The sequence below is a fragment of the Pantherophis guttatus genome, chromosome 3 (assembly GCF_059756535.1).
Source record: "Pantherophis guttatus breed Tessera chromosome 3, ASM5975653v1, whole genome shotgun sequence".
NCBI classification, from domain to species: Eukaryota; Metazoa; Chordata; class Lepidosauria; order Squamata; family Colubridae; genus Pantherophis; species Pantherophis guttatus.
In genome coordinates, this window is record NC_142065.1 from 1,097,053 (window position 1) to 1,121,415 (window position 24,363).

Sequence of the window (24,363 nt, forward strand, 5' to 3'; positions counted from 1 at the left end):
CAATTAAAATATACTAAACATTCTGGTCCTAGATAATTCAAGACATCCCAGTTTAAAATAAAATCAAAAAGCAATATAAAGGGAAAGTTAGGCCAGGCCGGCCTGCTGAAACAGGAATGTTTTGAGGGCACGGCGGAAAGTGCGCAGATCCGGAATCTTCTGTATCTCTGGGGGGAGCTCGTTCCAGATGGTGGGTGCCCTCACAGAAAATGCTCTCCCCCTGGGGGCCGCCAGTCGACATTGTTTGGCTGACGGCACCCTGAGAAGCCCCTCTCTATGGGAGCGTACTGGGCGGTGAGAGGCTATTGGTGGCAGAAGGCGGTCTCGTAAGTACCCCGGTCCTAAGCCATGGAGCGCTCTAAAGGTGGTAACTAAGACCTTGAAGCGCACCCGGAAGACCACAGGGAGCCAGTGCAGCTCGCGCAGGAGGGGAGCCACATGGGAGCGCCATGCTGCTCCCATAACTACCCGCGCGGCCGCATTCTGGACCAGCTGGAGCCTCCGGGTGCTCCTCAAGGGGAGCCCCATGTAGAGAGCATTACAGTAGTCCAGGCGTGAAGTAACGAGGGCATGAGTGACCGTTTTTAACGAGTCCCGATCCAGAAAGGGACGCAACTGGCGAATCAGGCGAACCTGATAAAAAGACCTCCCGGCCACAGCCGTCAAGTGTTCTTCTAAAGACAGCCGTGAGTCCAAGAGGACGCCTAAGTTGCGAACCCTCTCCGTGGGGGGCAATGACTCATCCCCAATAGTCAGTGATGGCACCAATTGACTATATCGGGACGTCGGAAACCACAGCCACTCGGTCTTGGATGGGTTGAGCCTGAGTTTGTTCCTCCCCATCCAGATCCGTACAGCCTCCAGGCACTGGGACATCACTTTAAGGGCATCATTGGGGTGGTCCGGGGTGGAGATGTATAGCTGAGTATCATCAGCATACTGATGATACTTCACCCCAAAACCACGGATGATCTCACCCAGCGGCTTCACATAAATGTTGAACAGAAGGGGTGAGAGAACCGACCCCTGTGGCACCCCACATACAAGGGGCCTCGGGGTCGACCTCTGCCCCCCTGTCAACACAGACTGCGACCGATCAGATAGAAAGGAGGAGAACCACCGCAACACGGTGCCTCCCACCCCTAACTCTTCCAACCGGTGCAGCATGATACCATGGTCGATGGTATCAAAAGCTGCTGAGAGGTCTAATAGGACCAGGATAGAGGAGCAACCCCTGTCCCGGGCCCTCCAGAGATCATCTACCAATGTGACCAATGCCGTTTCCGTGCTGTATCCAGGCCTGAAGCCCGACTGGAACGGATCTAGATAAGCCGATTCATCCAAGTACTGAGGAAGCTGTCGCGCTACCACACACTCAACAACCTTCGCAATGAAGCGAAGGTTGGAGACTGGACGGTAATTAGCCAACACTGCTGGGTCCAGAGAAGGCTTCTTGAGGAGAGGCCTCACCACCGCCTCCTTCAAGGCAGCAGGGAAGACACCCTCTCTCAAGGAAGCATTTATAATCCCCTGGAGTCAGCCTCGTGTAACCTCCCGAGAGGCCAGCACCAGCCAGGAGGGACACGGGTCCAATAAACATGTGGCCACGCTTAGTCTGCCCAGTATCTTGTCCATGTTTTCCAGAGTCACAGAATCAAACTCTTCCCAGATAATATTCTCAAGACTTGCCTCCATCCTCCCTCCCAAATCTACCCAGTCAGAGTCCAAATTTTCCCGAATCTGAGCGATTTTGTCATACAAATATTGTACAAAGTCCTCGGCTCTACCCTCCAAGGGGTCCTTCCGCGCTTCCTGGTGGAGCAGGGAGTGGGTCACCCTAAACAGGGCGGCCGGGTGATTATCTGATGACGCAATAAGAGCGGAAAAATAGTTACATTTTGCCGCTTTTATTGCCACCAGGTAGGTCTTAATATGAGACCTTACCAGTGTTCGGTCAGATTCAGAACGGCTGGCCCTCCAACTGCTCTCCAGGCGTCTTTTCCAGCGTTTCATCTCCCTCAGCTCCTCGGTGAACCAGGGAGCCAGGTGAGATCGACGCCGGGTCAGAGGCCGCAAAGGCACGACCCGGTCCAAAGCTCCAGCGGCCGCCCTATCCCAGGCAGCCACTAGGTCTTCAGTCGAGCCGTGTGCCAGAGCCTCAGGAAATGGCCCAAGCTCCGTCTGGAACCTATCCGGGTCCATCAGGCTCCTGGGGCGGAACCACCTCATCGGTTCCGCCTCCCTGCAGCGGGGTGTGGCGGTTCGAAGGTCAAAGCGAAGGAGGGAGTGATCTGACCATGACAAGGGCTCGATCGCTATATCCCCTATCTCGAGACCACTCAGCCACTGACCAGAGACAAAAACCAGGTCCAGCGTGTTTCCCCCCGTGTGAGTAGGGCCATGAACTAACTGGGTCAGGTCCATGGCCGTCATGGAAGCCATGAACTCCTGAGCCACCTCAGACGCCTCACCGACGGATGGCAGGTTGAAGTCCCCCATGACCATAAGTCTAGGGGTATCAATCGCCACCGCGGCTATAACGTTGAGTAGTTCAGGCAAGGCCGCTGCCACGTGGCAGGGAGCCAGGTACGTAACCAGCAGGCCCATCTGCACCCCATGACCCCACTTCACAAGGAGGGATTCACATCCGGCCGTCTGAGGAACAGTGGCCTCCCTCGGACTAAGACCCTCTTTAATGATAACTGCCACCCCCCCGCCCCTTCCCTGTGACCTTGGCTGATGAAATGCCCGGAAACCGGGTGGGCACATCTCTATGAGAGGGACTCCCCCCTCCTGGCCCAACCAGGTCTCCGTAATACCCACCAGGTCCGCTCCCCCCTCCTGAACAAGATCACAAATGAGGGGGGCTTTATTTACCATGGACCTGGCATTGCATAGCATCAGCCGAAGGCCCAGGGCCTGAGGGTCTGTGCCACCTGGGGAATGAGAAGAGCATTGGGGGCCGGAGCGTGCCACCGCTTGAAGACAGCGAACGCGCACTCCCGCAACTTGATGTGGCCCTCTACTCCTGCCATATCTGCCCCTCCCACCTACAGTACTGATGTAATGTCTATCAACAGCACAAGTTCTAACCCTCTCCTTGGCCCCAGATTCTGCATCTCCTCCGCCGTGCTCTTCAGATGGACTAGACCCCGTCCCTCGCGGGTTAATCCCTGAACCCATACAACCCACCTCCCTTCGGGAGGCTCCCCAGCCTCATTATTTACATTGGAAACCACCCTCCTCCCAGATCCCCTTAAAATAGAATTTGAAAAACTATCTAAAAAACCCCAAAGCTTCCGGTTCTTAGCATACCACCTCTCGGGGTTCCAAAACCCGTCCTTGAGGGCGGCCCTAGATAACTGGGAGGGCCAAACTTGTGAGAGGGGGGAATCTCGCAGTGCTAGGAGTTCTGTTATTGAATACATCGGAGGTGAGATAGAATTGGAGGCGATGAAAGGCCATTTTCTTCTTAAGGTGTTAAAGATGGTTTAAAACAGATGGTTAAGACAAAAAGGGTAAAGTAGATAATTGTACAAGGAAGCTAATATAATAGAACATCGGAATACCATCTCCCTCTTACAATGATGGGAAAGTCTTGTGATTAAAATAAGTTAGTCATAAAAAGGGGGATGAGAGTCACAATGACCGCCCTCTCACGGCGACCAGTCCAGAGTTACAGAAACAAAGGAGAAGATGGTCCGTCCCATCCACTTGTATAAATATTACAAATAAATTGTTCAAGACTCTCGATGTCTATGCTTCCTCCCTTTCTGATACCAGCAAAAATCCGAAGATAAGGTCGAAAAAAGCAAAAGTGGAGCATCCAGGTGGAAGAGATGAAATCAAATAATCAGGATAATTAGGATAGTCAAGGAGGAAAAGATATTTTAAAAAGGCTATAAGTTGATCGAAACAGCTGCAAGTTTGTTTGTTTGTTTGTTGTTGTTTTTTTGTTTTTTTTTTCGCTGAATGGCCAAACTAGGCCTAGGTCTAGTAAGGGGGGGGGGAAGAAGCAGACAGGGGAAGATCAAAAAATGTCTTCAGTTCTCAGCCCCCACCACTACCATGCTCTTTCAGATAGGGCCATTCAGGTGATTAAGTTGAATTCAGGTGATCAAGTGAATGTCCAGGCCCCCTCCCCATTACATCGAGGGGGGGTAACTGCTTGCAGCAAAGCCCTCTCCATTGTCTAGAGAGGGCATCCTCATAGCCTAGCCTCCCGGTGTTGCTGCTGCTGTTGCTGTCAACATCGTAGTTGCAAGTGTCATTTTAGTCGGCTCCGCCTCCGTATCCATGGCTGCCGCCCTGTGTCGCCGCCCGCAGCGCCCAGTACGCTGTAAATCAAGTTTACAGCAGCCCAGGGACCGCCACCGGCGCTGCCTGCACCGCCACCGCCACAGCAACATCGCTGACCATTGCTTCAACCGCTCCAGCCCCGCAGCCGTTTGAATTATGATAGTCAGCTGGGCCTCGGTTTCAACGTTCGCCGCCGTTTACCGCCCGCCACGCCATCCCTAACTATCTCCACGGCGGCCGGGTGTTCTTCCGGCTCCATCTACGGCTCAATCGAGCCGGCTATGCTTCAGCTTGCTGGGCGGGGGTTGTAAGATGGTCAGCTGTCCCCCCAACACCCTCGAAAATGCCGGACATCGCCCCTTCGTCCTTGGCATTCAATAAAGAATCGCCATATTGGTCTGCTACCCGGAAGGCTGTTTCTAAGAAGATAATCAAACAATGAATCACCGAACACCTAGAAGCAAACCAAGTAATAACCAAAAGCCAACATGGGTTTGTCAAAAACAGATCATGCCAGACTAATCTTATTGCATTCTTTGACAAAGTGACAAAACTAGTAGACCAGAGGAATGCTGTCGATATAATTTACTTGGACTTCAGTAAAGCATTTGATAAAGTAGACCATAAGCTACTACTAGATAAAGTAGAAAAATGTGGGTTAGACAGCATTACCACCAGATGGATTCGTAATTGGTTGACCAACCACATTCAACATATAGTCCTCAATAGAACTGCATCTCCATAGAGGGAAGTATGCAGTGGAGTACCCCAGGGCTCTGTTTTAGGCCCAGTGCTCTTCAACATCTTCATCAATGACTTGGACGAGGGGATAGATGGGGAACTCATCAAATTTTCAGATGACACCAAGCTGGCAGGAATAGCCAACGCTCCGGAAGATAGGCTCAAGATACAGAAGGATCTGGACAGACTTGAACATTGGGCGCTATCTAACAAAATGAAATTCAAGGGTGAAAAAAGCAAAATTCTACATTTAGGGAAGAAAAACAAAACGCACAGGTACAGGATAGGTGGCACCTTACTCAATAGTAGTATGTGAGAGGGATCTTGGAGTCCTAGTGGACAACCATTTAGTTATGAGCCAGCAGTGTGCTGCAGATGCCAAAAAAGCTAACAAAGTTCTGGGCTGCATCAACAGAGGGATAGAATCAAGATCACGTGAAGTGTTAGTACCACTTTATAAGGCCTTGGTAAGGCCACACTTGGAATCCTGCATCCAGTTTTGGTCGCCACGATGTAAAAAGGATGTGGAGACTCTGGAAAGAGTGCAGAGAAGAGCAACAAAGATGATTAGGGGACTGGAGGCTAAAACATATGAAGAACGGTTGCAGGAACTGGGTATGTCTAGTTTAATGAAGAGAAGGACGAGGGGAGACATGGTAGCAGTCTTACAATATCTCAGGGGCTGCCCCAAAGAAGAGGGAGTCAAGCTATTCTCCAAAGCACCTGAGGGCAGGAGAAGAAGCAATGGGTGGAAACTAATCAAGGAGAGAAGCAATTTAGAATTAAGGAGAAATTTCCTGACAGTGAGAACAATTAACCAGGGGAACAACTTGCCTGCAGAAGTTGTGAATGCCCCAACACTGGAAATTTTTAAGAAGATGTTGTACAGCCATTTGTCTGAAGTGGTGTAGGGTTTCCTGCCTGGGCAGGGGGTTGGACTAGAAGACCTCCAAGGTCCCTTCCAACTCTGTTATTCTATTCTATTCTACCACCGTTCTTCCTATGTTTTAGCCTCCAGTCCCCTAATCATCTTTGTTGCTCTTCTCTGCACTCTTTCTAGAGTCTCAACATCTTTTTTACATCGTGGCGACCAAAATGGAGTTCAATATTCCAAGTGTGGCCTTTCCAAGGCCTTATAAAGCGATATTAACACTTCATGTGATCTTGATTCTATCTCTCTGTTTATGCAGCCCAGAACTGTGTTGGCTTTTTTAGAAGGTCCCTTCCAATTCTGTTATTCTGTTTCATTTGATTTAGAGCTCAAGCATCTAACCACCTTGTTGCAAATTCTCCTCCAGAAGTTTAAACCTTCCATTCTTACCTGACCCTTCGGTTACTGCTCTGGTTTTTCTCAGTTTCTTTGACACTTGTTCTGCTTTCCACACAGTGGTAATTTTCTTTTCTTTTGCAGGTTTCCTGTCAGAGTTCAGATAGCTTTAAAGATTATGATTGATCTCAGCTAAAATTCCCCAGAGTTGTCTTTCTTCCTTCCTCAAACCTCTAGAATCTATGAAGACCTGTTCTCTCTCATTCCAGAGAGAAAAAAGGGTGTAAGTTACAGAATCAGTGGACTGAGAGGAAAAAATCCTCATTGCTAGAAGAATTGGACAGGGAAGTCAGAGATACAGGAGTGGCTAAAATTGTGGAAACCTTTTGGGAAAAGTGTATTTTTGAGGTTTGATGGCCAATAACATCACTTTCTTTTTTGGGAGTTTCAAGATCATCCTATTCCACTGCTGGAATGGCCTGGGAATAGCCCAGACCTTCACCCAATGGAAAATCTATGGAGTCGACTAAAGAAACTTGTTAGTCAGAAGTGACCCAGCCATAAAACCCAGTTAACAGAAGCCATCCTTCAATCTTGGTTTCCCATTAGAACAGCTGCAGAACTCAAAGACTTGGTTCACTCCATAGGAAGACGTTGTAAGGCCGTCATTCATGCTAAAGGTTACCCAATTTAGGATTAACTGACATGGGGATCATTTTTGTACATCTTGTTTTTTCTGTGTTTCACTTTCCTTCTTTATACTGTAACTGCTATTCTAATAGTAAATCCTTCATAAAAGTTATTGCATTACATTCTTGACTAAATTATCTTTCCATTGATATATAACTTTATGGTACCACTCCAAAAAAAAGTGGTGTTATTACTATTAGCTAGTTTTAGGAAATACACTTTTCCCAAAAGGTTTGCACAATTTTGGCCACTACTGTACAGTGGGCTTCCTTTCACTGGGGGTTCAAGCAGCGGCTGAACAATCACCCACCCAGGAAACTTCAATATGGATTCCAAACATCCTTCAATTGTGACTTTCCTGGCTCTGCTGCCACTCGGGAGTTTTACTTGACCACAGAAATGATCCATGGAAACGATATGGACCTGTCTAGCTTTCCCCCAAAACTGGCCAGACAATCCAACTCTCCAGATTCCTCACCTCACAGCTCCCCACTTTTAATATTAGTACTAATTAACCAATTGATAATTAGTATTAGCGCTATTAGCAGTACAGCTTTATAAAGCCTTAGTAAGGCCTCACCTGGAATCCTGCATCCAGTTTTGATCACCACATTACAAAAAAGATGTTGAGACTTCAGAAAAAGTTGCAGAGAAGAGCAACTAAGAGGATTAAAGGCCTGGGGACTAAAACACATGAAGAACAGTTGCAGGATTTGGGTTTGGCCGGGCTAGAGAAAAGAAGGACTAGGGGGGACAGGATAGAAGTCTTCCAGTATTTGAGGGGTGCCCTGATGAAGAAGGGGTCCACCTGTTCTCCAAAGCACCTGAAGGCAGGAGAAGAAGCAACAGATGGAAACTCATGAAGGAGAGAAGCAACCTGGAATTAAGGAGAAACTTCCTAACAGTGAGGACAATTAATCAGTGGAATGAATTTCTTCTAGAAGTTGTGTGTGCTCCATCACTGGAGGATTTTAAGAAGAGACTGGACAGTCACTTGTCTTGAATGGTATAAGATCTCCTGCTTGTGCAGGGGGTTGGAGTAGAAGACCTCCATGGTGACTTCCAGCTCTATTCTGACTGACCGATTATAAAAATCTTTGTCTTTCCGATCTGGATCTTCTTTTTAATAAAACTGAAACCCAACAATTGTTAACTTTTCTTCTCAGTGCTGTCTCTTTTTCTCTGAGCTTCTCTGAATGCAATAGTCCCACTGTGGCCTGTGGGGGGCTGGGATAGGGACAGTGAAGCCATCCTGGTTCTTCTTGATCTCTTGATGGTTCTCCATGACACCTATCATTATATTGATCTGGATGAGGGAGTGGAAGGAACAGGATTTGATGGTCATCCTCCTTTCTCCATGACTGGTTCCAGTCAGTATTGATAGGAGGAGAGAGGTCAACCTTGAAATCTTTGGGATGCCTCAGGGCTTGAAGCTCTCACCCCTTCTATTTATCACCTGCATGTGGCTCCTGGGTCAGGTCATCTATTGGTTCAGGATCAAGTATCATCAGTATGCAGAGGGATGCTCAGCTATACATCATGACCCTTGACCAGCCAAGCAATGCGGTCAACTCTTGTCCCAATGCCTGGAGGTTGAGAAGGTTTCAATGAGATGGAACCAGCTCAAATCCAACCCTAGCAGGACTGAGTGGCCGTGACTGGGCCCTTGGGGCTGGGGCTCTTTCATATTTCATCCTGAAAAGACTTCCATTTTCCATATTCCCTTTGGGACTGGTGCATAATCAGAATAACAGAATAATAACAGAACAACAGGAAGGGACCTTGGAGCTCTTCTAATCCAACTGCCTGCTCAAGCAGGAGACCCTAGACCAGAGGTCTTCAAACTTGGCAACTTTAAGATTTGTGGACTTCAGCTCCCAGAATTCCAGCATAGCTGGCTGGAGAATTCTGGGAGTTGAAGTCTACAAGTCTTAAAGCTGCCAAGTTTGAAGACCTCTACCCTATACCATTCCGGACAAATAGTTGTTCATTCTCTTCTTAAAAGCCTCCAGAGTTGGAGCACCCACAACTTCTGGTGGCAAGCTGTTCCACTGATGAATTGTCCTCACTGTTAGGAAATCTCTTCTTAATCCCAGGTTGCTTCTCTCTTTGATTAGTTTCCATCCATTGCTTCTTGTCCTGCCTTCAAGTGCTTTGGAGAATAGGTGGACCCCCTCTTCTTTGGGGCAGCCCCTAAATCCTCAATCTGAGGATCCACCTGGAGGTGCAGCTCTTGCTTGAAGAGTAGGTGGCAGCTGTGACCAGCTGGGTTTTCACACAGATTCATCTTGTAAGCCATTGCATCCTTTCCTGGTCTGGAGAATAGGATGCATTGTAACTATCATTCAAGACAAGCCAACTCATGGATGGACTACTGCAAGTGTTCTACATGGAGCTGCTTTTGGAGGCCATTCCGAATCTGCAACTGGTTAGAATGTGGTAGCCCAAGCAGTGCTGTACAGACCATGCCACACCTACATAACATCCAGATTTCATGTTACACTCACTAACATGGGCTTCTGGATGCCACTTGTCACCTTTGAAGCCCTACATGGCAGATTATTTGAGTCAAGTTCTGCCTCTAGTTTCTGTTCATCCTGTGGTCATCGACAGAGTTGATTCTCTCTGGCTCCCGTTGATAAAGCAGTGGCATCTAGCACACCTCACGAAAGCACTTGCCCTCTGGTACAGCACCCCCTGACACCTGCTCCCCACCTGGCCAGCATTGGAAAGACCATTCAAAACAGGTCTCAGGTCTTGGTGAAGTGTGGTGGTGGGTATCTGCTTTGACCTCTGCTAAAAGAGGTATGGCGATTTCATTGGCTTTTCCCTGTGGTTAATGCAGTCGGTTGGGTTGAAACATGGATTGTACAGTTTTTGCATATGTCAAATATTGATATTGCCCTGATAGGGCAAGCCAGTAGAACATAAACCGAGAGCAAACCCCAGTCCTTACTAGTACTGGCCTAGTTTGGGTCATGAAATACCTGGATCATAAAATGGCTGCAAAAAACCAACTAAGCTCAGACAGCACCAAGAGCACGAAAGTAGTCCTCATCCTCCTCTTTCTCCTCCACAAATCCCACTCCCTTCTAGCGCTGATGATCATAGCTGCTTCTTCTTCTTCTTCTTCTTCTTCTTCTTCTTCTTCTTCTTCTTCTTCTTCTTCTTCTTCTTCTTCTTCTTCTTCTTCTTCTTCTTCTTCTTCTTCCTCCTCCTCTTCCTCCTCCTCCTCCTCCTCCAACCCCCTTCTCTTCTAGCACTGATGATATTCCCTAGCTGGGTAATGAAACATCTGCAAGAAAACAACCAAGCTCAGAGAGCACCAAGGACCCCACAATCTTCCACCTCCTCCTCTTTCTCCTCTCCTTCCTCCTTCCCCTTTTCCTCCTCCTCCACAAACCCCAGGGGTTTGGAGGTCAAGTGACTTAAACATTTAAAGAAATCAAGATTGTAGAATGGGTTAGGGGTGTTCAACTATCTTGTGAAAGACAGAAGAATTCAAATTGTCTCTCCATTACATCAACCTGCTTCCTGGATGTGAAATTCCCAGCTGGGAGAATAAATAGAGCCAGCAGCCCGAGTGTGGGGCAGACGGCTTCATCATGTCTTCTGGAGGTCTTCTTCTCCTGCTGGGACTCCTCAGCCTCTGGGCAGAACTGACCCCCGTCTCCGGCCAGGACCGTCCAAGTGAGTTTTCAGAAAGATCTTGAGACCCTTGGCTGGGATGGGCTGAAGTGCTCAGAGTCCTCCCCCAGGAAAGGGAAACCAAAGACCCCAGTCTAGAAGCTCTGGCTTGGTGGGGCTTCTTCTGGGGAGGTTCTGGAGAAGGTGGTTGGGTGTCAGCTGAGTAGCAGTCAGAAACGGGAGGAGGCCCCAAGAAAGAGAGATGCTATTTTAGGGGAAAGGCTGACCTATCTTTAACTCAATGCAGCAGCATAATCGGGATAATTAAAGGAGAATATTTGTAGCTCAGGGTTGAAATGAGGGGGTCTTTGGTGCTCTCTGAGCTTGGTGGTTTTCTTGTAGATGTTTCATGACCCAAATTAGGTAGCATCATCAGAGTTCATGGGGATGTTCCTTACTTTGGTTAATGAAAGTTCAAATCTTCAAACAACTCCTGCTGGCCGCCTTGAAAGAGGCGGTGGTGAGGCCCCTCCTCAAGAAGCCATCCCTGGATCCGGCTATTTTGGCTAACTATCATCCAGTCTCCAACCTTCGCTTTATTGCGAAGGTTGTTGAGAGTGTGGCGGCACGACAGCTTCCCCAGTACCTGGATGAAGCTGTCTATCTGGATCCGCTCCAGTCCGGCTTCAGACCTGGGTACAGCACGGAAACGGTATTGGTCGCGTTGGTGGATGATCTCTGGAGGGCCCAGGATAGGGGTTATTCCTCTATCCTGGTCCTATTAGACCTCTCAGCGGCTTTTGATACCATCGACCATGGTATCATGTTGCGCCGGCTGGAGGGACTGGGAGTGGGGGGCACCATTCTGCGGTGGTTCTCCTCCTATCTCTCCGACCGGTCGCAATCTGTGTTGACAGGGGGGCAGCGGTCGACCCCAAGGCGCCTTGTTTGTGGGGTGCCGCAAGGGTCGGTCCTCTCGCCCCTCCTGTTCAACATTTATGTGAAGCCGCTGGGTGAGATCATCCGTAGTTTTGGGGTGGAGTTCCATCAGTACGCTGATGATACTCAGCTGTACATTTCCACCCCAGACCATCCCAATGATGCCTTGGAAGTGATGTCCCAGTGCCTGGAGGCCGTGCGGGTCTGGATGGGGAGAAACAGGCTTCGACTCAACCCTTCCAAGACCGAGTGGCTGTGGCTGCCGGCGTCCCAGTATAGCCAGCTGACGCCATCGCTGGTTATTGGGGGCGAATCATTGGCCCCCACGGAGAGGGCCCGCAACTTGGGTGTCCTCCTGGATGCGCGGCTGTCTTTAGAAGGGCATATGACAGCCGTGGCCAGGGGGGCTTTTTGTCAGGTTCGCCTGATACGCCAGTTGCGCCCCTTTCTGGACCGGGACTCCCTACGCACGGTCACTCAAGCACTCATCACTTCTCGTCTGGACTACTGTAACGCTCTCTACATGGGGCTCCCCTTGGGGTACACCTGGAGGCTCCAGCTGGTCCAGAACGCGGCTGCGCGGGGGATTATGGGAGCGACGGGGCGCTCCCATGTGACTCCTCTCCTGCGTGAGCTGCATTGGCTTCCGGTGGACTTCTGGGTGCGCTTCAAGGTGTTGGTGACCACTTTTAAAGCGCTCCATGGCTTAGGGCCGGGGTACTTACGGGACCGTCTTCTGCCACCAATTGCCTCCCATCGGCCAGTTCGCTCCCACAGAGAGGGCCTCCTCAGGGTGCCGTCGGCCAGACAATGCCGGCTGACGACCCCCAGGAGGAGAGCCTTCTCTGTGGTGGCACCTACCCTATGGAACAATCTACCCCCAGAGATACGAGTGATCTCCGACCTCCGGATTTTTCGTCAGGCCCTAAAAACTTATTTTTTTCAGCTAGCCAGTCTGTCCTGATTTTAGGGTTAGTTTTAAAATTTTAATATTTATTTTAATTGACAAGTTTTAAATTATGGGCCAAATTTATAAATTATTTTAACTTTATTTTTTAACTGTGATGTTTGTATAGATGTTTTTTATCTGGCTGTTCACCGCCCTGAGTCCGAAAGGAGAAGGGCGGTATAGAAATTTGAATAAATGAAATGAAAATGAAATGAACTACCAAGCTCAGAAAGAACCAAAGTCCCCTCAGAATCAGGATTTTAAGCAACAGGGAACTGTCATTCAGCCATCCGGTCCAATCAGTGCAGGAAACCAAATGTTTTAATCTTAAATGGCTGTTTGCAGACTGAGCATGACCAGAGGGCGCCAGGTTGGGGAAGTGAGTTAAAGACTTTTGTGCTAGCCAATCAAGTAACATCCCTCACCCTTTCCATTTGTCACAGAGTTTTGTTATCTTTCTGCTGACCCTGGATCATGTAAAGCCAAAATGCCTCGCTTCTACTACAACTCAGCTTCAAAACAATGTGAAAAGTTTGTTTACACTGGATGCAAAGGGAATGACAATAACTTTAAGACCCTGGATCAATGTCGCTACACCTGTGTTGGTAAGTAGGGGAAGAGCTGAGGACCGACTCTTCCAACAGAAGAGAATGTTTGTGGCTCAGGGTTGAACTGTGAGGTCCTTGGTGCCCTCTAAGCTTGGTGATTTCACAGAATGGGACCTTGGAGGTCTTCCAGTCCAGCCCCCTGTTGTCTTGCAAATGTTTCATGACCCAACTAGGTAACGTCTTCAGGGCTAAGAGGGAATAGGAGTTTCTAAAAGAGCCCTGGTGGCCCAGTGGTTAGAATGTAATATTGCAGCTTGGAGTTCAATGCTGATGGGACTCAAGGTTGACTCAGCCTTCTATCCTTCCAAGGTCGGTAAAATGAGGGTTGTTGTGGGGAAATATGTGGACTCTGTAAAGGGCTTAGAGAGGATTGTAAAGCACGGTGAAGTGGTATATAAGTCTAAGTCAGTGATGGCTAACCTTTTTGCCGTCGTGTGCCAAAAGCGAGGGTAGTTGGGGGGGATTGCGCGTGTGCGTGCCCACACCGATAATTCAATGCGCCCCGTCCTCCTATGCATGCACAAGTGACCCCCCCCACTCCCCTCCCGCTTTTGGCATGCAATGGCCCGGTGGGCCCAGTAGGCCCATTTTTTTGCCCTCCCCAGGCTCCAGAGCCTTTCTAGGAGCCTGGGGAGGGTGAAAACAGCCTTCCCCATTCCCCCGGAGGCTCTCCGGAGGCCCAGAAACAGCCCGTTTCCCGACTGGATCCGGAAGGCCCGAAAATCAGTTGGCCAGCGCACACATGCGTGCTGGACTGAGGTAGGGCAATGCTCGTGTGCCCACAGATATGGCTCCGTGTGCCACCTGCGGCACCCGTGCCATAGGTTCGCCATCGCGGGTCTAAGTGCTATCACTATTGCTGTATTTAGTAATTTCCTTTACCAATATTGATGGGGTGTATTTTCTCCTTGGTAGCTCCTTGAATAGGATATTGTTTTCTACTTGTTTGTCTCTGTTTATTTGGGTGTGGTATGACTTAGCCCCTCGGCCATGTGCTGTCACAGAACCACCAAGGAAGCCAGTTCTGGATTAGCCCAGATGTGTGTGCTGAGTGGCCCAGCTCAGATCTTCAACCTCACTCTCTGAAGCTCCTCTGCATTGAGCCTAAGAACTTCAGGGCAAGGAAAGAGGCCTCCTCTAGATGTCCAGAGGGAGAGCTCTACCTTTCCCCCTCTGTTTTTGGAGAGAGGGCTTCAGGAATGTGCAGAGCCAGCAGAGAAAGTCTCTACTACTCCCATTCCCTAGAATCCCTTCCTGATGGAGAAGGTAGACCAAGATGGACCCACAGCAGACCTAAAGGGGAACCATCTTCCTATTTGGTTGAAACGGGAGGTGCACCTTCCTATTCCCAAGTCAAGAGAGAGGAGCCCAGTTATGAAGTCCAGCGCAGGGTCCTGAGAGGTCGACCCCAGGAGGAAATGGCTGTGCTTTGAGAGGAAGGGAGTGAGGATGTTCCAGCTGGTGCATCTCACCCTGCTTGCTCGAAGAGGATGAAAGCTCCAGAGATGAAATTTTGCTTGCTCTGGGGCTCCAATTCCAGAAGAATCTCTCGGTGTAATGTGTGTGTGAAAGACTTTGGGGAACTGGGTGAAGAGATGCTGCCAAGGGAACAGTCGGATAAGAGACTGTTGAGTCAAGGTTGACTCAGCCTTCCATCCTTTCTAAGGTAGGTAAATTGAGGACCCAGTTTGTGGGAGCAATAAACTGACTTTGTACAAATATACAAAAGTATGAAGGCTATTGCTTAACGCATTGTAAGCCGCCTTGAGTCTCCAGAGAAGGGCGGCATATAAATTAAAGCAAAAAAAAAAAAAAAGACTGCCTAGCCGGAAGCTGCACAATGGGTGGATAAAGAGGCTCAGAAGAGACCCTCCCTAGTAGCTCAGTCTGTAAAGGAGACAGTGAGAGATTTGTCCTTTCAGACCTGCAAGATTCTGTTAATGTAACTTTGCAATAACTCAGAATTAGCTTATCTGATTGTGTTTCTTGCCTTGTCTACCTGGTAAGTCTGACACTCAGCCTGGGGATCTTCTATTTTGCAGAAAAGCCTGGGGTGTGTCCCAAGAGCCTTCCGAACATACTCACTCCTTGTATCGCGAAGTGTGCAAATGACTGGAAATGCCCTAAGAATCAGAAGTGTTGCAAGCATGGTTGCACGATTAGCTGCAGGAATCCTGCCTAAGGTAACACCTGTAGGATGATATTTGTTTAGTTTGCTTAGACACCCCCCCCCCAGGCTTTCCGTGTTTCCGACAAAGGTATAATTAAAGTAAAAAAGAAAAGTGGAGTGATCTTTAAACCCCAAGCAGGCACACCAACTTTGGTGAGATGTGGCGGGACTCTTCATCCAGATAGATAGCCACCTCCATTTGGTGGAAGCCTACTGACTGACCCTCCACATCCCCCTCCCACTGTCTCTTGGCTTCTCCTCCTCCTGAACCACCATTGAGAGATAATGGTGGACGCCCGGTTTAGCTGCTGCTGCTGCTGGGCACTGTGTTGGAGAAGAGACTCCTCCTGCCGGCCTGGTCAGGAAGCCAGAAGACCCCAGGCAACCAGGACTTCCAAGAGAAGGAGAGGCCAGGACAGAACTCGTTGCCCACCTTGGTCCAGCTCATCCTCTGGGCAGACCACAACTGGTCCATGCTCAGATGACAGGAAGGTCCAGAGCTTCATCTGGGGAGCCAAAGATAAGCTCCCATTTCTGGTTGTGAGAAATGCTCCCTGTCTGAGTTAGGAAGCTCAAGTGAACATGCCATCGTCCGTGCTCTGAGAAGTGGCCTTGTGGTCTCCTAGAAAGAGGGGAGAAAAGACTAGTCCACCCTTCTTCTAGTGCAGAAATCCTCAGTGCATCCTGGACAGATGGCTGTCCCACCTTTGCTTGAAACCTTCAGTGATGGAGTCCCGTAACTCCAAGGGGGAGGCTGACCTGTTGCTTCCTGGCTCTCTCCCAATCGGGCTATTCCTCCTGATTTCAGCTTTGGGTCTCCCTGGTTGCAAGATGAGGCAGGGTGAAGCACTGGAGGCTGTTCTGGGCAGAAAGCTCATATCTGAATGTTTGTTTTTACAGGATCCCCAACGAGGAGACCCTTCTGAATTGGATCCAATGTTCCAACTTGACCCAGAGACCCTTCTTCTGTCCTGGATCCCCCTGGAGACCCTCCCCCCAAACCCCACCCTGGGCTCATTCCTTCTGTTCTTCAATAAAGCTTTGGGTCCCCGCTTCCCTCTCAGTCTCAGTCTCTTCCATAATGTGTCTGTAGTCATCCAGGTCATGGTTGTCCCCAAGGTGCTTTTTCTCATCCATGATGAGAAGCGAAATGTCTTCAAAGAAAACACCAGAAAGTCCAGTTGCCTCCTGAAAAAGCACCTTTGGGATTTCCATAATGTGTTTTTTCCAGAGGGAACGAGGCAGCCGTCTGCTGCAGCTGCCAAAAAAGCCAATGCAGTCCTGGGCTGCATCAACAAAGAGATAGCATCAAGATCACGAGAAGTGAGAATACTGCTTTATATCACAGTAGTGAGGCCACATTGGAATAACCGTGTCCAATTCTGCTCACCACAATACAAAAAAAGATGTTGAGACTCTGGAAAGGATGCAGAGAAGAGCAACCAAGAGGATTAGGGGATTGGAGGCTAAAACATGCGATGAACGGTTGCAGGAACTGAGCATGGCTGGTCTAGGGAAGAGAAGGACCAGGGCAGACAGGATAGCAGGCTTCCAGTATTGGAGGGGCTGCCACAGGGAGGAGGAAGGGGGTCAAGCTGTTTTCCAAAAGCACCAGAAGGCCAGACAAGGAACAATGGATGGAAACCGATCAAGGAGAGATTCAACCTAGAAATAAGGAGGAACTTTCTGACAGAACAATCAACCAGCGGAACAGGAGTTGTGGGAGCTCCATCACTGGAGGCTTTCAAGAAGAGACTGGACTGCCATCTGTCAAAAACGGTGTAGGGTCTCCTGCTTGGGTGGGGGTTGGGCTAGATGACCTACAAGGTCCCTTCCAACTCTGTTAATCTAAACAATTTATGCACCAAGACAAATTCCTTGTGTGTCCAATCACACTTGGCCAATAAAAATTCTATTCTATTCTATTCTATTCTATTCTATTCTATTCTATTCTATTCTATTCTATTCTATTCTATTCTATTCTATTCTATCTAAAGCACGTGGCATCAGAGTAACAGTCAAGCCAACTAAATCCATCCTAAGCAAACCAAAAGATCCAGCAGCCCCACCCATAAAAGCTGGAGTCCTCTACAACATACAATTGAAAGACGGCAACAGCCACCACGTAGGGCAAAGAGGCAGAAGGCCTCCATCAACACCAATTAGCAGTCAGAAGAGAAGATGAAAACTCTTCAATTGCCCAACACATGGACAGTCAAGGAAGACCAGCCCCACCCTGACAGGGCAAGCCAGTAGGATATAAACTGAGAGCAAACTCCAGTCCTTACTGGAGGACTGGCCTAGTTTGGGTCATGAAACGGCTGCAGGAAAACCACCAAGGTCAGAGGGCACCAAGGACCCCAAAGTCTTCTTTTTCCCCCTCCTCCCCCCTCCCCCTGGCCAGATCTGCTGCCTCAAATGCGATGCCCTTTTTTTGCCTCTGCACACCCCATGGAATCGGGAAGGGGATCACAGGTCTGCCGCCTGAAAATGCTTTCCTTTGGAATCCTGATGCCAAAGGAAAGCATTTTCGGGCGGCGGATCTGGCCAGGAGGAAAGAGAAGGTGAGTCTGCTGAGAAGGAGGACGGGGGCGCGCGGCTTTGCAATGGGAAGAAAAGCACTTTCAGGCGGAAGCGCTGCAATCCCCTCCCCGAATCCAAAACGGTTCCCAGTTCCCCACTGCACATTGCCACCTGAAACGCGGCTCTGATTATTGCGTTGGGGAAATCCGGCAGCGGTGGCTGGAAAGGAGGGGCGTTTTTCTTTAGGAGCTCTCGTTCGGCTCGCTCGGCTCCTGGGCACAGAAGGCTTAGGCGGCAGCTCCTACATTGCAGGGGAGTGAAGTCATTGCGGCCATTGCCTGCCCTAAGCTGCCTGCTGGGTGGCCAGAGGGGTGACCAGCCACAAATCGTGGCACCCGCCTTGTTCCCTGAAGCTGCCGGGCAGATTTCCCCCCCCCCACCGTCCCGAAGAGGATTGTTCCTCAGGCTGTGCCCCAGATCATCGCCACCTAGAACTGCCCAAAAATATCCGAAGGATGGGGGCCGGTGGGTGGGTGGGGCTACATTCAGTGTATAAGATGCACCCAGATTTTCACCCCCTTTTGGGGGGTAAAAAGGTGCGTCTTATACTCTGAAAAATACGGTATTTGATTTTTTTTTAAATTAGTTTTATTGCTTTAAATGTGGTTTTTGTATTCATTTTATATTGAGTCGCCATGGGCTTTAGAAGGCCAGATCCTGAAGATGAAACTCACTACCTCCATTTCTTCCCCACCTATTTGCCAGGAACTGAGAGGGCCGGATGCCATGATCTTAGTTTTCTGAATGTTGAGTTTTAAGCCAACTTTTGCACTCTCCTTCTCCATCTGTTCATAAGTCACCAATAACTTTATCTCCTCAATGTACAGCAAATAAAATTTCTCAGCAGACTGAAAAAAACCCCATCCAATTCCTCTCTCATCAATTTCCAGTTAGCAGAGCAGAGATTACAGCAATGTGGGCATAGGGGAACTTAAAATCTGTACCAGAGGGTTGCCAGGTCTGCTTCCAAAAAATAGCGGACAAGCGGGGGGGTGGGGGGGTGTTAAGTAGTAAAAAAATAAAATAAAGATTTACAATTAAATTATATATTTTCTTACAAACGTTTTAACACGTATTAAAATAATCACTTCAAAACTTTACTTAAAATTCAAAACATCGAATATATTATAATAATATGTAAAATATTAAATTACATTTTAATTTCATCATAAAGCTTTTGAATAAAAAAAATGTCCACTATTTTGTGAAAAAAAATAGTGAACATAATGTGAAAAAAGCGGACTGTCCGCTCAAATAGTGGACACCTGGCAACATTAAAATCACTGAATGCCCTTCAGGCTGCAGGACACAGATGGACAATTGTGAGTCGCAGGGCAGCGTGACTCCTGCAGGATGTTCCTTCCAGTCCCTTCGGTCACAGTACACTTTGTGATGCCAACATCCAAACAGGCTTTGTAACCCAGGATGCTGTTGTATCAACCAGGATCTACTGCTCCACTGTTCAAACACAACAGGTTTGCCTCCATATAGATGTTCCCTCCCTTGTTGGCCTCACGTGAGATGGAAAAAGCCAACTGTCTGCTGTGTGGTGGAAGAATTCTCAGTCCATCCATTCCCTCTTCTTCCTACTTCCTCAAAGCAGGACTTAAAAGGTCCACCCGTCCAGCCCAGCCTGGCATTCCTGCTGTTTGGGCACCATGAAGGCTGCGCACGGCCTCCTCCTCCTTCTGGGTCTCCTCACCCTCCTGGCTGAGCTGCCCCCTTCGATGGGACAAGAAGGTACAGTAAGTGGGCACTGCCAGCCCCAAAGCGTCGCTTAGTCTCTCTGAGGGCTCCATCCAGCTGATCCTGCCAGGGGCTTCCTCTGCTTTTCCTGGCACCTTTGCTAAATGCCCCATTGAGGAAGAGACGGCGGATGGATCAGCAAGTTCAGTGAAATGAATGAAGGGGAGGGGAGGGCAGGGCAGGATGGGGAGGGGAGGGCAGGGGGTCTGTGCTTTATTCTCCTCTAGCTGCCTCGAGTCCCCTTCCGGGCAGACTGGCATGACTTCATCAATAAAGAGCTGGGATGTTCTGATGGGGTTACTTGGTAGGGCAAATGGACAGCAAAAGGAAGGAAGGAAGGAAGGAAGGAAGGAAGGAAGGAAGGAAAGAAAGAAGGAAGGAAGGAAGGAAGGAAGGAAGGAAGAAGAAAAATGTTTTCCCATGCTCTGAAGCTGAGCTTAATATAAAGGAATGATTACACAACACAAAATGAGAAACGTTCATGAATCAATTCTGTTTTTTTCTTTTTCTTTTTTGAAAAACTTTTTTATTTTTTTCCCTCATAAACATATCTTAAATGTACGGTTTCTTATCTAACATACATATTTTCTTTTAACTTTCACATTAATACAATCTTCCTCCTAAACAATTTAAGTATATTCGGAATTGCTCTTCTACCATTTCATCTCCCTTGTTTTACAACAATCCTTCATCACTCTCTCCTCTCTTTCCTTTCCCTCCCGTCTTCCACCTACTCTTCTACTTTCTTCTTTCCTCCTCTCCTTCTCCTTCTCTCCTTCCCCTTCCTTTCCCCCACACCTCCCTTCTTCCTCCCTTCTAACCTTCTCTCCCACTCGTTTCCCCTCTCTTTCTTCCTCTCCTTTTCCCTTTCTTCTTTCCCTCTCTCTCCTTCCTCTCTTCTCTCCTTTATCCCTCCCCATTCTCTCTCTATTGTTGTATTCATTTTCAATTTAGTATTTTCCAAAGTTGTATTCGACAGATGAAAAAATGATTAAGATATTGTATAATTACTTATTGCAAATCAGATTAGAAGAGGAAGAAGTAAAAGAGAATGATAGCATGGGCAAAAAACTTTGGTTATACGATAGAACTAGAGAGATGGCAACAACTATGGGAAAGGAATTATAAATTAACAATAGCAACTGCATAGAAAGAAAATTTATATAAAATGTTTTATAGATGGCCTATGTCACCAGAAAGATTAACAAAAATGTTTAAGGATAAATCAGCTAAATATTGGAAACGTTTTCAATTGCCAGGATCATTTTATCATATGTGGTGGACATGTACAGAAGCAAAAAATTATTGTGTTAGAACACAGGCATGGTTAGAGGAAATCTTGCACCAACGTATAGAGTTAGAACCAGAGGCATTTTTATTGGGTATAAATCGGCATATAAATCAAATCAAATAAATAAATAAATAAATAAATAAATAAATAAATAAATAAATAAATAAATAAATAAATAAATAAATAAATAAATAAATAAATATTGGGTATATTACCAAAGAAATATAGCAAAGAAGATACATATTTGATTATTCATATAATAACAGTGGCGAGAATTGTATTTGCACAAAAGTGGAAGACAGAAAAAATCCCATCAGAAGGGGAGGAAATAAATGAATTGATTCCTTAGTACTTTTTTGTGTGACTCGTTCAGCATAATCTGCTAAACTAGAACGAAAACCACAAACCCCTGGAATGTTCTCCTTTTCAGAGAAGCCTGGCAAGTGTCCCACGGCGCCTCCAGACATCGTCACTCCTTGTATCGCGTCCTGTGACAGTGACTGGAAATGTGATGGCAATCAGAAGTGTTGCTCTTATGGTTGCAGTCTTGTGTGCAAGGATCCTATCTTCGGTAAGAGCATTGAGTCTTATATCACTCCGTAGAGTTTCCTAGATCCCAGGATGGACTGGATCCAAGTGGAATCCCTCTGGAAGCTTCCGTCCTTCTTGGATCTGTCCTTGGAAGAGCCAAGTCCCAAATATCATCATATGAGGAAAGGAGACCACCCAGGTCTTCTCCAGCCATGAGAGACCAGGCAGTGAAGGCTGGTCCCTCCTCAGGACGGACAGAGTGGGTGAGGGGAGGGGGAAATTCTCTCTTAGCTGAGCCTCAAGAGTGGGTCCGATTCTGTCTTAGGAAGATTGGGGTGTGGGCTCATGGACTGCAAAGCCTTCCCCCTTTTCCCTCTTGAGAGAAGGAAGGCTCTAAATCTGTCGTTTATTTGAGATTTATGGAGAAGGCTTCTCAAAGGCCAGTGTGGCTTCAAGAGATCCCTCATCTCAACTCTCTTCCTTTCCACAGGATCCTCTAAGTGACGGCTGGGCCTTTCTCCATGGGATAATTCGGGACCCTCCCAAATTATGGCCAGTGCACCAACTTGACCCAAAGACCCTTCTTCTGTCCTGGGCCATCCTGGAGACCCTCCCCCAAAACACTCCTGGGTTCATTCCTTCTTCTCTGCAATAAAGCATTGGATTCTGGCTTCCCTCTCAGTCTCTGGTGTCTTCTTCTGCCCCATTTCCCTCCCCCCCACTACCCCCCCCCCATGCAAGAACAAGAGGGGCTGAGGCTGAGTGAAGAAGGAAAGATCTTGAGCAGGGGGTTGGACTAGAGCAACAGTCACCAGCTGGTGGTCCATGGACCACTGTGGTCCGCAAGAAAATTTTGGTGGTCCCCAGAACAATTATTTGCCTTTTTTATATTGCACTAAATGAAGGGTCCTCAAACTACGGGCCCCTGGGACGGATACGTGCAATGAACGTTTGTGTTGCTGCAGAGAGTCTCCTCCTTCTGGGTCTTTTTGTGCAGGTCAGAGGGGGGCAGAAGGTTGGAGGGAAGCGCTGCTGGTGTGAAAGAGACGGAGGGCATTGTGGTCTGGAACTGGCTGACCATCTCAGCCCGCTGAGCCTCCAGGCACCAGTTACCTGGCCTTGCACTCCCACAGGTCTTCCCTCTGCTTCGAAAGCCTATGCTCCTAGTCCTCAGTGAGGTGCTTCTGCTGAGCTTCCTTCTCGGTCAGATCCAATTTGAGCTGAGCAGCTGTTTTGCCAACTCTTTCTTGTGGTGGCTGCTTAGCTCCAACAACTGCTTCCTGTTGGGGCCCTAAGGAGCCCGGGCGGGGAGGGGACAGGTGAGTAGAGGCCGGCGAGGTGCCTCTTGATATGAGTGACATTGAGTTGGCCACGCCCACTCAGTCACATGACCATCTTGCCACGCCCACCCAACCATTCATTAGGCCGATCATATTAGTGGTCCGTGGAATTTAAAATTATGAATTTAGTGGTCCTTGGGGTCTGAAAGGTTGGTGACCGCTGGACTAGAGGACCTCTAAGGTCCCTTCCAACTCTATTAGTCTATTACTCTGTTAAGTTAATAGTACCTATTTATACTGCACTGGTGACACCACACTGGCAATTGTGGGAGAGATGGGTGGAAGTGAACATGCTCAGACTGCAGGACAGATGAGAAATGCGGGAGAGGGACATGATTGAAACATTTATTTAATGAAGGGTGTGAATAAGGTTCTAGGAGGCAATATTTTCACTATTGAGCCAAAATCAAGAACACAGGGGCATCACCTCAAACTGGCAGGAGGGAAGTTCAGAAGTCATGTTAGAGAATATGACTTCACCAAAAGAGGAGGAGAAGCTTGGGCCAACTTCCGGCAGAGGCAGTGGGTCGATCATTGGTAATTGAGTTTAAACATGCCTGGCATAGACACATCTCCATCGTCTGTCAATCATTTAAAAGTAAAAATGAATAAACAAGTAAAAGAGAAAAACTCAAAGGGCAAAATAATAGAGTTGGAAGGGACCTCGGAGGTCTTCTAGTCCAACCCCCTGCACAAGCAGGGAAGCTGTCAAAAGCCTATTGTCAGCCAGATCTCCAGCATGGATGTTTTGTTTTTTTTTAATTTGATTTATATGCCGCCCTTCTCCGGAGACTCAGGGCGGCTTACAGTGCGTTAAGCAATAGCCTTCATCCTTTTGTATATTTATACAATGTCAGCTTATTGCCCCCACAAACTGGGTCCTCAATTTACCTACCTTAGAAAGGATGGAAGGCTGAGTCGACCTTGAGCCTTGGCGAGATTCGAACCTGCAGTAATTGCAGGCAGCTGGATGTTAAATGCTGCCTTAGGAGGCATTAGCCTCCTACGCCACTCAGGCTCCTGGGTTTTCCCTTTGAAGCATGCTTGCTGTCAGCTGCCATAGAAAGGGGGAGGGGGGCCATGGCATTGGGGTCTGGGAAATCAGCTGCTGTGATGAAGGCCCACATGAACTAAAAGGGAGGTTTGATCTCCAGAATTACTGCGCTGCTGGATGGACTCACTTACAGCCAGTCAAGGCCAACCATCCTAGGACTCCAGGTGGACAAAGGCACCTGAAGATGACACGTGACACTATGCGGGGCGTGGATTGGACATTCAGCCTGGGTCCCTGGGGGGAGGGATTTGGGGAAACTCTCTGTCAGGCTTCCAAGTAACACCCCCAACGAAATCAAACTCCGAGGCTTGAGTTTCCCCAAAGCTGATTTTTATTAGAGACGTCATATTGGCACATTGGGAAAACCCGAATCTGAAAACTTCTGGGGAACTCCCAAAAGAAAGTTCAAGTCCCTGCCCTTCACCCACATGTCCCTCACACGAACCAATCAGGCACCCTCTGAAACAGGAGATACCTCCTCCTCCTTCTTCTCAGCACAACTGCAGGGCACAACGGCCTTGACTTCCT

The 24,363-nt window shown here is 48.2% G+C and overlaps 1 protein-coding gene and 1 pseudogene across 2 annotated transcripts; one reads left to right on the forward strand and one right to left on the reverse strand.

Annotated features, from left to right (window-relative positions):
• Nucleotides 1-5,007: 5,007 nt before the first annotated feature.
• LOC148114457 (uncharacterized) lies at nucleotides 5,008-5,607 on the reverse strand (annotated as a pseudogene).
• Nucleotides 5,608-10,564: 4,957 nt separating this feature from the next.
• Nucleotides 10,565-22,118, forward strand: LOC132712163 (kunitz/BPTI-like toxin). Of its 2 annotated transcripts, XM_087888918.1 has the most exons (4): nucleotides 10,565-10,687; nucleotides 12,956-13,117; nucleotides 21,341-21,481; nucleotides 21,932-22,118. In XM_087888918.1, exons 1-4 carry the CDS (start codon nucleotides 10,603-10,605, stop codon nucleotides 21,943-21,945), a joined length of 402 nt encoding a protein of 133 aa, XP_087745044.1. In that variant the 5' UTR covers nucleotides 10,565-10,602; the 3' UTR covers nucleotides 21,946-22,118. The 2 variants fall into 2 exon arrangements, with proteins under 2 accessions (XP_087745044.1, XP_087745045.1); XM_087888919.1 differs by lacking the exons at nucleotides 10,565-10,687; nucleotides 12,956-13,117 and adding an exon at nucleotides 19,395-19,613.
• Nucleotides 22,119-24,363: the final 2,245 nt, after the last annotated feature.